This window comes from Chaetodon trifascialis, chromosome 4, assembly GCF_039877785.1.
Source record: "Chaetodon trifascialis isolate fChaTrf1 chromosome 4, fChaTrf1.hap1, whole genome shotgun sequence".
NCBI lineage: Eukaryota > Metazoa > Chordata > Actinopteri > Chaetodontiformes > Chaetodontidae > Chaetodon > Chaetodon trifascialis.
In genome coordinates, this window is record NC_092059.1 from 13,405,547 (window position 1) to 13,421,843 (window position 16,297).

A 16,297-nucleotide genomic window follows, 5' to 3' on the forward strand; every position below is an offset into this window, starting at 1 on the left:
TTTTGCAAATATATGTATATTCAGAATTTGATGCAGCAACACGTTTCAAACCAGTTTGGTCAGGAGCAACTAAAGACTGAGAAAGTTGTGGAATGCTCCGAAAACACCTGTTTGGAACGTTCCACAGGTAAACCGGTTGATTGATTACAGGTGATAATATGATTGGGTATGAAAGGGGCATCCTCGAAAGGTTCAGTCGTTTACAAGCGAGGATGGAGCGAGGTTCTCACTTTGTGAACACATGGTTGTATGAAGGATGTTACTACATGGACTCAGGAACAGTTCATAGAACAGTTTGTTTTTATTTATGTTTTACACAGCGTCCCAGCTTTTTTGGAATTGGGGTTGTATATTACAGTGAAGAAGGAGTGTGACTGTTGACTTTCACTACATAGTTAATCAGAAACAGAAAAAATAATCAAACTATATAGTTATAAAAAATCTATAATATAGAGAATCTAACTTAATTACAGTTTTAGCAGTTTTCTGATATTTGCTTAATTTTTAGACATGCGGCTGTGGAGTTCATGGGAATGTCCTCGACTGGTCGGTCAGTTCACCACTTTGGTCCAGACTGAAACATGTAGACATTTGTAGACATTCTCAGACGATGAACCCAAAGCACCTCCATGATCGACAGATCTCAAGATTTTCATATGAGTATTTTAGTTTCTGTGACCAGTCACATTTGAGTCTGTGCAGAGCAAAAGAAGTGGAATGCACTGGACAAAATGCAATCTCAGAACCCACTGGCTATCATCTGATAATGATTTAGATGTTTATTAGCTTGTTTAAAGAGATTAGCTGAAATGTCATCTTCCCGTCTGCGGCTGCTAATCAGATGATAGTCAGTGGGTTCTGAGATTGCTCATTGACTGTGTCTCAATGATTATTGGATACATTAGCATATAATTTGATTTAGACAGTCTTTTCCTGCAGCGCCATCATCAGGTCAAAATTATAGTTTGCCCAGTGCTTTAGTTCATGACCACAGACATTTCCATCAGCTGTCTGTGGCATGCTAACACGCTAAACTAAGATGGCCAACAAGGTAAACATTAGCAACCTAGCAGTGTCATTGTTTGCATGCTAGCATACTGATTTTAGTGTTTAGTTTGGCCTCACAGTGGTGGAGTGGCTGTAGCCTTTTTAACTGTTGCACACACCACCCACTTGGCACCAATGTTAGCCAAACCAAACCGTAAGATTACTCGTAAATCCTGTTTGACAGAGTCAAACTGTCTCCTTATTTGAATGAAAATAACTGTCGCTAACTGATATCACCTGCTAAGTCAGAAAACCTCTGATTACACTGCAGTGCAGACTAAGAAGCAAAACACTGAAAGCATTATATGACACTCTTATTACATGACTTATGCTGCAGTCAGCCATTGATGGTGAACCGTTGCTTTGGATTCTTGGTGCTCAAGAGCTGCCACTTCAGGATGATTTACTCTGTTCAGGCCAATTAGTGGGTAACCTTTAGTTTCCATTCAGTCAGTTACATTATCAGCTGAAGAGCTGGAGAAAAGCAATCGACTCTTAAGTGGGAGAAACAAGATCCTCCTCTGAATTAGACTGCCAAGCACTTGCATCAGTAAAAATAACCACAGAAAAGTATTATAGTTCAAGTTCACTTCAGCTTTCTGTGATTAGCTGGGTTAATTGCAACTATTTGAATAAATGCATTTAAACATTAAAACATGTTATAGATTATACAGGTTATAAATTGATTATAAATTGCATATTGTAATGCATCTAGTCATTTTTAAATGTGTGGTGTTCAATACTACGTACACCCTGTTTCTATGTCCCCAGAAAGACTTTGAATCCTGTTAAAGTTTCAGATCTAATTTACTGAAGTCAACATGCATAAAAAGCAGGCCTGTTGTTCATAACCTTTCACGCTTTGTAACCACAAACCCACGCCTGTTTTCATTTTGCGCTCATTCTCTCTGTAACGTGCTTCTACACCATTTCTAGCCCCATGTCATATTCCTTTTGTGCACTAAAATCCCACTCAGGATTTAATCCCCTAAACACAACCATTGTCCGCTGACAGCAGAAGAAATATTGTTCAACACTGTACATTTTTCTCATTGAAGAAACTACTCAGGGTGTAAATGCGATTCAGTTTATGTTTCAGCTTGAGGTTTGACTTGATTTAAGTCATGTGGCCTCCATTAAAAACATGCTGCATTGTAGCGAAGACTGTTTGTCCTCAGTAGAGCCCTCTGTAGACCTGTCGTGACTGCTGCCTGCCGCTTTGGTTTTGCATTCCCAAAAACATGAACTGTAAACTGTGTGGTGTGGCAGGCCTTTTTCTACAGCTGTGCTGTAATTATGCATTCTTGAAAAGCCAATTAAATTTCACAGATGTTCAGAAATGCTGTCTTTTGGTTTGGTCTTAATCTCAGGGCAAACAGATGCAGGCAGAGATGGAAAATGTTCATCAGTACACAGGGTATGATGTTATATAAATATCCCTTGTGCCATAAAGGAGAGGACTCGTATGGAGACAAAGTTCAAAGTGAAATAATGTATAATTTACAGAAGTGACTCGTTGCTCCTGCAAAGTTCCAGCATACACGACTATTCAATGTCTACGATTTGCACTGAAGTCAATGATATTGTGTACACAAACACTCATAATGCCTCATAAATGAGGGTGATAGAAAAGCAAGATGCTTACTTAGGCTACTATTTCAGCATCGGTACAAAAACATATTGTATTTGTTAATAGCACTGAAAAAACGTCACTGTCTATCAGCTGTAACCTCAACAGCTAATGCTTCTTGTTGACAACTGTTGTTACCTTGAGGAAGGGTGAGACCCATCCTACACTGGAAGCTGAACACATGAGAACAATGGTGGAATGTAACGAAGTCAAGTACTGTGTTCACAAATTTGAGGTTGCTTTTGTTTGCAATTTTCCATAGCCTTCCTGCTCAGTCAAAACCATGTATCTCCTGGTTTGGGGATTTTGAATGTAAATTAAATTTTCCTTTATGGATTGAGAAAATTAACAAAATCAACTGAAAATAAACTAAATCAACTGTGTTAAAACCCTCTTTGATTAGCTGGAAAGTACATCATCACAGAGCTGAAAACGGGGCTGTTTTCCTCAGGCCGTGAAATGTTTTTTACACATAAGTGGTTTCTCACAGGACAGCGATGCTACAAACTATATAATGGTCTCATAGAATATGATACATTGCTGGAGATTAAACTACCCAACCGTATATGAAGTAGTTAAAATCAGCTCAAACTTAAACATCTACAGCAGTGAAACACATGAACACAGCAGTAATATTAATCTGAAAACATCATTGGTATCAAAGGGCGTACAGCCATGTCCATCAGGGTTGAATGTTCAAATGAAGTGATAGAAATGTAGTGTATCCTGGTAAAGGTCGCCGGTTCGTTTCCCGGGTTGGGCCTTTCTGTGTGAAGTTTGCATGTTCTTCCCGTGCATGCGTGGGTTCTCTCCGGGCACTCCGGCTTCCTCCCACAGACCAAAAACATGCTCATTAGGTTAATTGGTGACTCTAACATTGCCCCTAGGTGTGAGTGTGAGAGTGAAGGGTTGTTTGTGTATATATGTTGCCCTACGATCGGCTGGCGACCGGTCCAGGGTGTACCCCGCCTCCCGCCCGTCGACAAACGAGATAGGCTCCAGCCCCCCGCGACCCGAAAGGGATAAGCGGCATAGAAAATGGATGGATGGATGGATGGATGTATCCTGGTAAATATCACTAATTTAAGATGTATAGATGGAGTCAGATCACGCAGAAGGCTTAAAACAGTAGGAACGAGCTCAGATTCAGCAGAGACTTCTGGGTAATTCTGACCTGTAAGACAGTGAAGGTGAACTGAAGCACCTTGATCAGTACGTGATCACACTGTGATTGGAGAGGCTCTTCTGCTGATTGGACAATTAGGGACAAGGGAAAGGGTGGGCCTCGAGAGAAAAGAAAAACATTTGGGGAAGGGTACTTCAGCTGTGTTTTGGTGACTGCACACACACACACACACACACACACACACACACACACACACACACACACACACACACACACACACACACACACACACAAATTTGGTCATGCAGTCAGTCAGTCAGTTCAGAGCAGGTCCAGCCACAACAGCAAACCTCCTCATGGCTCTACGGACAGCAGCATCCCTTTACCTGTGCTTCCTGATGGTAAGTTCTCACACAATAGAGGATTTACAAATATAACACTGCAAAACATTCAATTCCAGGGAGGAAATGTGGACTAATGGCCACATGAGCTTAAAATTAACCTGTTTATGGATTTCACGATGCTGTGGCAGAGGGCAGGGGTGATGCATTGACTTCTGGCTGTATTACACAAAGGCCAGACTATGAGCTGCTGTGTAAAGTGAGTGTTTGATATTCACATTTTCATGTATTGCAGAGGAAGCCCCCTTGCTTTTGTTGTCTTGTCAGAAACACTTGTTGCTGCAGGCATAGTGGCGTTTCCATGTATCGCTGGGTTACATGCCAGCTTCTTGTGGGGCTGATTTCCTCGATTATGAAACATTGTGTAACCAGTCTCGACTAAAAGATAGCGCTGTGTTTCTTACGTTTATTCATTGTAGTGATTTCACTAGTGATGCTGTTGGCTACTGTTTGAATTTGCTCTTTATCATTTTGGCTTCAAACCAAGAGCGCTTTACACTGTTGAGTTTTGTATTTAAATCATTAACAAACTCACATGAGCAGCCCTGACTCACTGATAAAACTACACACATTTTCAAATCCATTTATACACACCAAAAAATGCCTTTACATATAAAGCTTTCTATCTTTCCTGCAGGGAGTGAGTTGCTGGCATGATCTGGACAACACAGAGTTTGACTGTTGGCCAATCAACAATCCAAATGATTACAACATGATTAGCTGTGGTGGTGAGGTTTTTTTTAGACATTTATTTGTCTGCCTGGCTCTTTGTTTGTGTGTTTCAGGGCAGTGGAAACAGATGATGTTTAGTTGTTTTGTGATATTTACTGTAAAATCAAATGATTTTCCTCTTGTGGCTGAAAAGGAATGAGACAACAGCGTTTGTTCAGAATACATTACATAGACTCAGTAGATGGGGCTCAACAGAATTAAGTCCAAATACAGCATGCAGCATCCTTTACTGCATGCATATGTAGACAGAGTGTACATTCAGGTGATGTGCGTTGTCACAGGTCTAGAAATGGCGTGGGTGCAGCGTCCTCCAGAGAAAGTAACAAACGGGGAAGAGTTCAATGTCTCTTACACGGTGACGGCCTCAGATTCCTTCTACGAGTACACAGTCAGGAACAAGATTTTCCAGTTCAGGTGAGTGTGTTACATAAACACCTGGAATCCTAAACGTCTGCCATGCCTAGAATGGACACACACACACACACACACAACTGCAGGCATATATCCCATATACACGTATTTGAGTTAAAAGGAAAAAATCTAGACAACACTTCCTGATGACTATAGAGTTACTGAAATACAATATACTGCATATGTAGGCACACACACACACACACACATGCACACACACACACGCACACACACAGAGGCATACTGTATTGCTTCACCACCACAACACTCGGAAAAGTGTGTGTGTGTCTTGGACATAAGCAAGTAAGTCAATTTCACATAGTGTATCAATGTACTTCACAACAAGAAAGAGGACAATTACACACCAAATAGAGTAGAATATAACATGCAAACATAACATACTATACACATCAGACTACTCTGCTGAGTGGTTTTCAAGTTAAAGCAGGAAGAACGGTAAGCTGATCTTCAGGTTTTTGTTTGAGCTTCCATTGTAAATAGAATCATGGGGTGTTGGTTTAATTTATCTATTTGTCTGTCCTCACTTCTTGTCTTGCAGTAATGCGTCAGAGGCAAAGAGGTTCTGCCACGAACACGAGTGCCCGGCAAACTGGAACAGCGCAAATGAAATGAACTGCTGTGTGTATCACGCCAACATCCACTCCTGTCCTCTTGGTCTCATGGTGGGTACCCAGCAGTGTGTCGTACAGCACTGGCTCATGCCTTTCTTAGGAGTCCATTATATTGCATGATATATTGATATCCATCATTTAGGATAATCTGATTATTTTCTGTGCTTTTCAATGGAGCGTTTCACATTCTGTTAAATCCTTGTACACTGAATTACCTCATAATTTCCTCAACTTTAAGAAAACCCACAGTGTAATACCGTATCACATTCTATACTCTGTATGTGCTGTGTATGGTTCCTTCTTTGGGGGAAATGTTAAAATACGTGACACCACGTTTGAATGAAATTGGTGAACCAGTAAAAGATCTGCATTCATAACGTTACATAAGTAAAACTATGTAAGAATCAACAGCAAAATGTATTTAAAGTACTCATTCTGCAGTAAAATGTTCCCTGTCAGTGTTTTACGATCAATTAACAAATATCAGCACCTACTGACACATGTGTGGACTGTCTAAAGGGCACATTTTGGAATCAAACCTCTCCAAACTGCTGCTTTGTCTCTGCGCAGAAACAAGGTGGAATCTGTGGCCCGTGGATTCCTGACGATGGTAAAATAGTGACTCACACTGTATCCAAAGCGGGCAAGATGACCCAGAAATACTGGACTTCAAAGGTGAGCCAATTCAAACAAAACCCTTCAAAAGAATGGGTAATTTCTAACATGTGCAGAGGTTTGGAGATGATTTGTAGTATTTCTTGCACTCCTGTGCCGCAGCATATTTCATTTTATGTAATGTTATGAACACACAATGACACAAACCTCTAAATAAAATCATCCTCTTCTGTTAAACCAATTCATCAACTGCGATCTTTCACTGGCAGTGCAGTCCAGCACCTTTTTTTTGGGTGAAAGAGTCTGTCAGACGGCAGATGTTCAGCTCTAACTTTGTTGTCTGAAGGGGATTCATGTTGCATCCAGACAAAACATAAAAGCCCTGATCAAAGTGACACATCCTCTGTGGAACCTGCTGTCTGTTAGGTTGGTATGTCAGGGTAGGCCAGCAGGTTGTAATTACTTGTCTCTTAGGAGGAAATTACATGGGTCAGCCATACTCCGAGTTGTGGCTCATCAAACGACTGTAAATTTATAAGTACGGACAAACAAAAATGAGTTCATGTATGATATAGTTTTTCTGCTGTGGTTAAATCACCAATTCTACAAAGACACATAAAGACAAGACGTTCCCGATACAACTGAAACATCTACAGCTGTGATTGTTTTCTGATTGTTTGGATCCATTTTTAAGTTATCATGAAGGAAAGTGCGGCAGTTTTTGTGTTGTTTAACCGTCTGATTTATTAATATGCAATGAAACTCTTCCACAGCACACGTGCATTTTGATTTCGACCGTGGTGTTTTCTCATACAGGTGGTGCTGATCCATGTGGGAGTCACCTCAGTCATCGCTCATATCAAAATAGGGCAGATGCATGCCGCCCTGGAGTCAAAAGTGCTTGTTGTTAGTGCTCAAGGTCAGTCTACTAACTGAAGTTTCCATGTGTTGATCAGTATGTTCTGACTAATGCCCCTGCTGCTCAGCCATGATCCGGTAAAACCACTGTATTTGTAGAAAATGACCACCTTTCAGTTGCTGAGCAATGCAGCAATAAACAAATGTTTCATTAACTGGACAGCGAGAGTCCAAGTGCAGTCATTTACACGCTGAACCTCTGCAGAAGCAGGATTTAGAAGCAGATTTATACTTCCTTTATACAAATCTTTTTTAGTTAATGTATCTGTAATTATCGTCGAAACTTCATGAGCCTCAGTGATTTTTACCAGCGGTGGAAAGAAACTGAGTACATTTAAATTCTGTAATTAATTTTGACTGTGCTGACTTTTACTTGTAACAGAGTATTTCTACCGTGTGGTTTCGCTGTTTTTACTCAAGATGTGTGATTATACCTTAGTGTGTGGGGACGACATCTGCGAGCTGGAGGAGAACTGTCTCAACTGTCCCGCAGACTGTGGCATCTGCCCCATGTCCATCACTATCAAGGTGGCCATCGGGCTTCCAGTCGCTCTCTTCAGCAGCGGCTTCATCCTAACCATGGTGGTCAGTCTTTGCAACATACGCACACACATACAAACACACACACACTCTCTCTCTCTCTCTCTCTCTCTCTCTCTCTCTCTCTCTCTTACACACACACACACACACACACACACACACACACACACGCACACACACACACACACACACACACACACACACACACACACACACATGTTTCATGTACTGATGTTTATCTTAATTTCCTCCCTGCAGTGGCTCCAGTACCAGAAACAGAGGATGTTATGGGATGAAAGCTGGATCATCAACTACAAGAACATAGTATTTGGTAAAATGTCTCAGGCTGAAGCTTTTCAAAGACACTGTTTACAGACAACTTACATGGAAACTCTAGACTTTCACTTTCTATTGAGATGTTAGTGTTGGGATGGGTCACTTTCATTTTGCTTTAAAGCAACAAGATTATGACTCTCATGTCTGAATAATGGTTCATATGTCTCTTATGTTATTTGTTATATCTGTTGTTATTTTATGAATTTCATTCTCAAATTAATCTTTTTTGTAGATAAGAGTGGGTCAGGGCTGAAGGTTATTTTAGCCTCTGTACACCCTCCAATAAAAGCATTTTTATTCATATGTAAAGCACAGTTATGCATGGACCTGGATTAATAGAAAACTGACATGAGTGTCTCACTATCTGCAGGTAGGGCATACTGCATGGGCCTCGGCAGCACCACCAGCCTGCAGCACGTCAAGAGTAACTCCACCATCAGTCGAACAACGGATCTGACCGTGTGCACCAGAGTGAACACCTCCTTCAAACAAGACTTCATCCATCCAGGCATCTAGTGAGAAATGTTATTATTATTCATTAGATTCTTTGTTCAGCTGCCTTACATGTTCTAGATTTCGGGGATTGATCTGAACTGTGTTGCAGTGATGGGAGGACGGTGGCAGTGAAGCGCATCCAGAATAAACATTTCACCCTCACTAAGACCATCAGGAAGGAGGTGAAAGAAGTTAGGTGAGAGAAATCCCGCAGAGGACGAGGGAAAAATAGATTTTACTGACATAATAAAGAAGTCTCTCACATGAAAGATCAACTCCTGTGGCTTGTGTTTTGTTTCATATTGGCTACAGGCAACTGGACCACCCCAATCTGTGCAAATTCATTGGTGGTTCCATTGAGGTCCCCTATGTCAGCATCATCACAGAGCACTGCCCCAAAGGAAGCCTGTCTGATGTCCTGCTGAATGATGACATCCCCATCAACTGGGGCTTCAGGTGCAACCAATTCACATACAGTTTAATTTCTAACACATTAAGCTGATTGTGATCTTTTGCCTATTCCAGCTATTCTTATAGTTTATACCCTAAAATTATGGTCTGGAGAGATTTGTGGTGTGTGTGTGTGTGTGTGTGTGTGTGTGTGTGTGTGTGTGTGTGTGTGTGTGTGTGTGTGTGTGTGTGTGTGTGTGTGTGTGTGTTTTATTCAAGATATCAACATGATGTGATGAAATGCAGAATGTATTTTACCGGGTAAAACCTGAGCAGGAGATGTCAGAATTTTGGTCAGTCCCTCAGTGAGGGTGAGCAATGAGGATGACAAATACCTATCATGGAAGAGACTTCAATTTTCTCAATAGACCACAATGCAATGCAAGCTATGAGACATACAGTATTAGAATTTTGTGGCCCCGTAAACAATAACATCTAAATGCTCCTTGCTCCATGCAGACTGTCCTTTGCAACTGACATCGCCCGTGGGATGTCGTACCTCCACCAGCACAAGATGTTTCATGGGAGACTTCACTCCAGAAACTGTGTAATTGATGACCGCTGGGTGTGCAAAATCTCAGGTATCAATATGTCATCTGCTGACCCAGTGTGCCTGGTCAAAGTACTTTTGTCAATCTTATATTCTGTTTCCAGCAATTATATGTGATACGTCCCTGACATAGACAGTTTGAATAACCCTGATGTGTTTTTATAGGAATCAATGCACTACTCCTACATCGGCAGCTAAATGAAAGACAACATCCTGTGTGGCTGTACTTTGTTTTTTTTTCTGTTTGGATTCAGATTATGGGCTCACAGCCTACAGAAAGGAGGACTTTGAGGCCGTCAATAATGGCTTCAATTGTGGGGAGGTAAATCGTATATATTGTGCCCCAGAGGTCATGCTGGGAAGCAGCTCCAACATGACACCAGCGGCAGACGTCTACAGGTGCGTTTGTGTGTCACAGTATAAGCACTTGGTTTTGGATAGCAGTACTTAGTGTTTCTGCTGATTTTTAGCAGCTATAGGAGATGTGGAAAATAATATCCTCTCTCTGCTTTTCCCTCTCCTCAGCTACTCCATGATCCTGGTTGAGATTGCAACTCGCTCTGACCTCATTTCTGTGAGTATGACAGCCCTCACTGAAGATTGCAACCTTTGGCTTTCTTTTGATCTTTGCTTTGTAACCAGCGGTCCTCTGTTACAGGACCAGGCTGACGGGGTGAGGATAGATCTCATGTGGCGCCCCCTTCTGCCTGAACTCAAAGCAGGGAGGGCAGATACTGACTGTCCCAGTCAAGGAGACTACTGCGAGGTCTGTCACCTGTGCAAATGTTGCTAAAAGTGAATTAAATATTAGTATTATTTGTCACAGGCATCTTGCCATATGAACATATTTTTTGTCTGGAACACTGAACAGCTCATTAAGAAGTGTTGGTCTCATAACGCCACCATGAGGCCCACGTTTGAGCAGGTGAAGAAGATGCTCGACAAAATGAACCCACACAAAGTCAGTCCCGTGGACATGATGATGAACCTGGTAATAACCCGCTGAAATATGCTAAAATAGAATGAAATAAAGACACATAGCATGCATTAGCTCTATCATGAGTAGCACTATAAGTATAACCAAAAATAATGTGATACTATTTGCATCAAATCCCGCAAATGATTGGATTTCAAAGACAAATGCTACGAAAAAAATTTGCTATTCGTGCTGTCTGGATTGTTGTTAGTTTCAGACTCAAACAGAATTTCTATACATACAGATGGAGAAGTACAGCAAACACCTGGAGGCCATAGTTGCTGAGAGAACACAGGACCTTCTTCAAGAGAAGCAGAAGACAGATCGGCTGTTATACAGTAAGTCAGGATAACAGAGTGGAGAGATGTGAAAGAGTTGCACGGCTCCAGTGGTTGATCCCAAGCAGAATCATGCTATCAGCAGGCACAGCTTTCAGGAATTTGTCCTGGCGACGTTGCAGAGATAACACAGATCTATCTAGTTCAAGCTGGACTGGATTTGTAGTGCATTACATAACGATGATGTAAGACTATAAAATGTGTGCATATACATTCATGATCTACAATATGCGCATGTCAAAGTGCAACATATGGAAAGCTGCTCAGGGCAGAGTTGTTACTGTTGAATCAATATAAGTTAATGGTTCGCCTGAATGATCTCCAACCTGATGTGCTGACTGCCATCTAGTGGTGCAAAAGTAGTACCTTCATCGTTCCTACCCCTTGCCCCAAAGCCATTTCCAGCAGACATACTGTACATACTTTAAAGTCATGAAATTCCTGTGCAGGTATGTTACCAAAACCGGTGGCCGATGACCTTCGACAAGGTCGAACAGCGGAGGCTCAGAGCTTCTCCAATGCCACCGTCTACTTCAGGTGTGTGTGTTGTAATGCAAGTTCAATACATAGAGTTTGATTTTTTAGTGGACATTTGTTCCGTTGTAGAGTAGAAACTTAGATATGTTTCAATAAAAGAGATTAATTTAGTTTGAATTTTTGTTGTTTCCCTCTCTGTTATGTTATATTTGCAAGAAAATTTGCTTCTTTTTTTCAACGATTGTTTTGTTATATTGCACATGTAGAACTAGAGATAATCAACTTTGTGTCACTCTCCTGTGACAGTGATATTGTCGGCTTTACTCAGCTGTCCGGTGCCAGCACCCCCTACCAGGTCGTGAACTTCCTGAACCAGCTCTACACCACCTTTGATGACATTATCGACAATTACGACGTCTACAAAGTAGAGACAATCGGCGATGCTTGTGAGTAAGGATGATAAACTGATTGATTTGAACTACTAACACAAAATCATTTTCACAAAGCTCCATTACCATATAATTTAAAAAAATCTATCTCAGCTTGACAATAACAATAAACCTTAGATGATTGGCAGACACGTAACTAAAATTAATGATCGGAAAGCCAAAAACAATAACTGATTTACTGTCTGAAAATCATGTTCCTCTTTCTCTCTCCCCCTCCTCCTGTATTGTCTCTTTTCGTGGAACCCTCCAGATATGGTGGTCTCTGGGGTCCCTAAAGAAAATGGCATCAATCATGCTGGAGAGATAGCCAGCATGGCTCTTGATCTGGTCAACGTCTGCCACACTTTCAAGATCCCTCACAAACCAAACACACAGCTGAAGATACGCGCCGGCATCCACTCAGGTACAGTGGACATTTATCCAACCACATGCTGGATGCATATCTCACTGGACTGTGCAAGTGAATTCTGAAGGCTGGGTGCCAATTTTTTATGAGAATTTTGCAGTCTAAGTCTCTGAAGTGTAGTATCATTAGTTATATAAATTGTGGGATAAAGTAGGAAATGGCCTGGTTCAAACTGGTTTGTTATCATTTTAGCAACATGTGCATGTAGCTGGAAAACTGTTTTTTGTATGAAGACTTGGGTCTTGAATCGCTCTGCAGGTCAGTTCTGAGGACACATATGATGCCTTTTTAATGCTTTAGTTGTCAGGGCTCTGTTTTTAGCAGGTTGTTCATATTCACACTCATTGATTTGACTGCTCATATATACATGTATGTAAGTAAAAATAACTCTAAACTTTAGGGTATGGCTTCTCTAAATAACCTCGCTGCCGTTTATTCTGCCAGGACCTGTTGTGGCCGGTGTGGTTGGCACCAAAATGCCTCGCTACTGCCTGTTTGGAGACACTGTCAACACAGCATCACGGATGGAATCAACAAGTGAAGGTAATGAAGGTTTAGACATGTTGCCTTTCATCCAATTAATGTCTCAGAATGGAAGTTAGTCTCAGAAAATATCAGGTTAATTTCACATTAAATTTTTACTCCATGAGCTCTTCAACTGTGCTACATTACTTCTGTGTGCTCTCTTCATATTGATTCAGAGTTTGTCTGCAGTGTTGTTGTGCCTGGCTTCAGTGGCACGTCAGAATTAGCTTTTGACCTGTGCTGTCGCTGCTGCTGTTGTGCCAAACAGGATTTTCTGCTCACCAGCACAGTGGAGTTAACAACATGGAGGGTGGACTGTGTGCTCACCAAGCACCTAATCCTCTGCATTAAGCTAGTGGGATAATGGAAAAGCACTGAGTGACTGTAGCTTCAGATTTTAGGCCCAGAGGTAAAAAAACAAAAGGCTAAACTTTAACTCTCTCTCTCTCTCTCTCTCTCTCTCTATATATATATATATATATATATATATATATGTGCACACAGTAAAATACTTTGTCTTGCAAACCTGCTTTTAAATCTGATATTAAATCGACCTTTAAGACTTGACACAAAATCCAATATCATCTATAAAACATCTGTTTTATGGGACATTTCGTTTTATTATCTCTGCCAGGCATAAACCTGAAGAGGATCATGTTTGGTTGTCTGGACCCATTAACCTTTGCGCATGTTTGTGACTATATGCTCAAGCACCTCTCGTGGTTGCGATGATTCACAGTTTTTGAAAAACATATTTTATTGACTTCTCTTTTTTATACCACCATCGACTACTGACTCATCACTCCTTGTAACTGGCCGGTAGGGGCCACAAGTGAACAACAGCAGATGCAGTTTGCCTCCAGACACACACACCTGGCTGAGGTCTGCACTGAGTGAGCTGTTCTAGTGTGTTGTAGTTTTGATTGGCTGTTCCGCACATTGTGTCATAAATATAACGTTGATGGAACTGAGTATGGAGTGGACTGCACACAAGGTACATGCAGTACATATTACACATAATGATACACCAAGAGTGCGTATAAAGATAAAACTGCTACAGTACATTTCAGGAACATATTGTTCATATGACTACATAATATCATGTGCTGTGTATGTCTTTTTATTTATGTCCACAGCTCTGAAGATCCAGGTGAGTGGTGCCACAGCTGACCTGCTTCACACACTCAGAGGTTATGTTCTGACATGCAGAGGAACACTTAATGTGAAGGTAACATTATAGACGTTATGGAAAATATATACTGAGTCTCCTGTAGCTTTAATTTGTTTTGGGAAAAACATACTTCACATCACTGGTGGACTGCTGTGGTGACCCATGTTTGAAAAAGCCTCTGCAAAGGTGCCCTCTGTAATAGCCCTATGGTAGATAAAACATTATAACTCTAAGTGGCCTCTACAGTGACCCAGTGTTCAAGAAAATGTGATAAAGTGACCCATTTGGTGCCCTTTAGTGGTGAAAATGTGATGCAATGCCAAATAGTTTGCTTTTCCAGTGGAATGCCCTTTTTCTTTTCCTTGCCCTCGTCCACCACTATGTCACAAAACAGTGAAGAGGGTTATGTTCAGTGCATTCCTGGTCATGGTGGTTGCTGTAGCGACTGGACCTTTTATTGTGCTGGAAAGCACATCTCACTGAGCAGAGCTGATATACGCTCATCTGCCGGTTTATCAGGTACATCAAGTTAAAACCAATGCAGTCTAATCGAACAGTCTTACAATACTTACCTCCATTACAGATTTGTATTATTTTATCCATCCCATTTTATCAATGAGGGGAGACTAAATAACAGAAACAGCTCTCTGTTCAACAGCAACACAAACTACCATAAGGATGAATTGACACCTGTCTAAAACAGTTTCAGCAAAAACTGAACTTGAAAACATGAAAGTAGGACTTATTGTATTGGACTGCATTAGTTTTAACTAGGTGTACCTTATAAAGTGGAAACCAAGTGTGCATCCGCAGTATCTCTTGAATTAAACCCAGTTAGGGTGATAAGCTTTGTTGCTTATGATGCTATTTGTCTGTTTCTAAAAGCCAAATAGATGCATTGATAATCACTTACAGGCTGGTGTACAACCAATGATTTATGAGGCTGAGATTTGAAAAGATCACAGGAAATTCAAAACTTCCCTCCAAGGGAAAAGGGACTGGGCGTGTCTGGTATTTGTTCTCTTTTTCAGAGAAGTATTGTATTATCCCGCTCTACTGGCCTCTATTCACTTCACGCAACCTAAGACTTCTTTTTGGGTGGTGCTGGTGTGATTATGGGGGAGGGGATTATGTCTCGGTCCCGATGGACAGGGCCTGCATTGCAGACACTTGTGATGTCTTGCTAAGAGGTGGCCTCAGCTGCTGCTCTCTGCCCCCCATCAAACCCTAATGGCTTTATTTAAAATTCAAAGGGACACATGCTTTGCAACATGACTCTCTTCTCTCGCTCTCACACATTCAATCTGTCTCTCATTTTTCTTGACCCGACAGGGGAAAGGGGACATGACAACATGGTGGCTCGAAGCAAAGAGGGACGATCACACAGACCCACTGCTCAGAACATCTGAATACACGGGGGTCCCAGTGCCAGTTAGCGACTAGAGCTGTGAAGATAACTGGATCAAAATTCATTCAAAGGCTTTGTGTTGTGCCCAGTGAGCTATGCTGGAGTTAAATGTGCAGACAATGAACAAACAGGCTAGTAAAGTGTTAAAAAAGTGTTTCCATTATCATGGTTCCATTGTTGTGACCAGACAAGCAAATCCCTCTGATGATAATTTGTATATATAACCATAAATGCACAATATGTAAAAAAGAACTAAAAGAGAAAAAAAAGAGGTTATTATTATTACTATTATTTATTTTGGAATGGGGTTGTGCAGGACATGGTCACATTTTATTTATTATTTTTTTCCATGTTTGGAAGGAAGTAAAAAAAATATGCAGAGAAGTGTGCCAGAGTTGAGGATTGTTTTAATTACACATTTATTTTATTTTTTCTCTCATATATTGCTATATCTGAAGTTTTGCAACCTGGGGCACTTTTTTATCTGACAAATTCAAAGTAAAGGAGTTATTCACTGCCTGAAAGTGTATTAAATTAAAAACTTTAAAGAACTTCGATAAACTCCACCTGATTCCTTAAATTTCAGACATAAGAAGTGGCATCTGAACTGGTAAAGGCCTTTTGCACAGCAGATGATCCGGACAATAATGTCACAGCAGGAAAA

The 16,297-nt window shown here is 41.0% G+C and overlaps 1 protein-coding gene across 1 annotated transcript; it reads left to right on the plus strand.

Annotated features, from left to right (window-relative positions):
• The first annotated feature begins 5,225 nt into the window (after positions 1-5,225).
• On the plus strand, positions 5,226-15,728 carry LOC139330085 (atrial natriuretic peptide receptor 2-like). Its single transcript, XM_070960815.1, has 21 exons — positions 5,226-5,350; positions 5,907-6,030; positions 6,550-6,654; positions 7,411-7,513; positions 7,952-8,097; positions 8,311-8,383; positions 8,759-8,903; positions 8,993-9,079; positions 9,196-9,339; positions 9,793-9,914; positions 10,138-10,282; positions 10,409-10,457; positions 10,542-10,649; positions 10,755-10,874; positions 11,104-11,197; positions 11,647-11,734; positions 11,981-12,120; positions 12,374-12,526; positions 12,974-13,072; positions 14,191-14,282; positions 15,558-15,728. The coding sequence occupies exons 1-21, from the start codon at positions 5,226-5,228 to the stop codon at positions 15,666-15,668; spliced, it is 2,373 nt and encodes a 790-aa protein (XP_070816916.1). The 3' UTR covers positions 15,669-15,728.
• The last annotated feature ends 569 nt before the right edge of the window (positions 15,729-16,297 follow it).

Bases quoted from the DNA above. Each gene is read 5' to 3' on its own strand.
- LOC139330085 (XM_070960815.1), top strand. From the start codon at position 5,226: ATGGCGTGGGTGCAGCGTCCTCCAGAGAAAGTAACAAACGGGGAAGAG. The intron at 9,340-9,792 runs GTGCAACCAATT...TGCTCCATGCAG, and splicing joins CCCATCAACTGGGGCTTCAG to ACTGTCCTTTGCAACTGACA. The intron at 11,198-11,646 runs GTAAGTCAGGAT...ATTCCTGTGCAG, and splicing joins GACAGATCGGCTGTTATACA to GTATGTTACCAAAACCGGTG.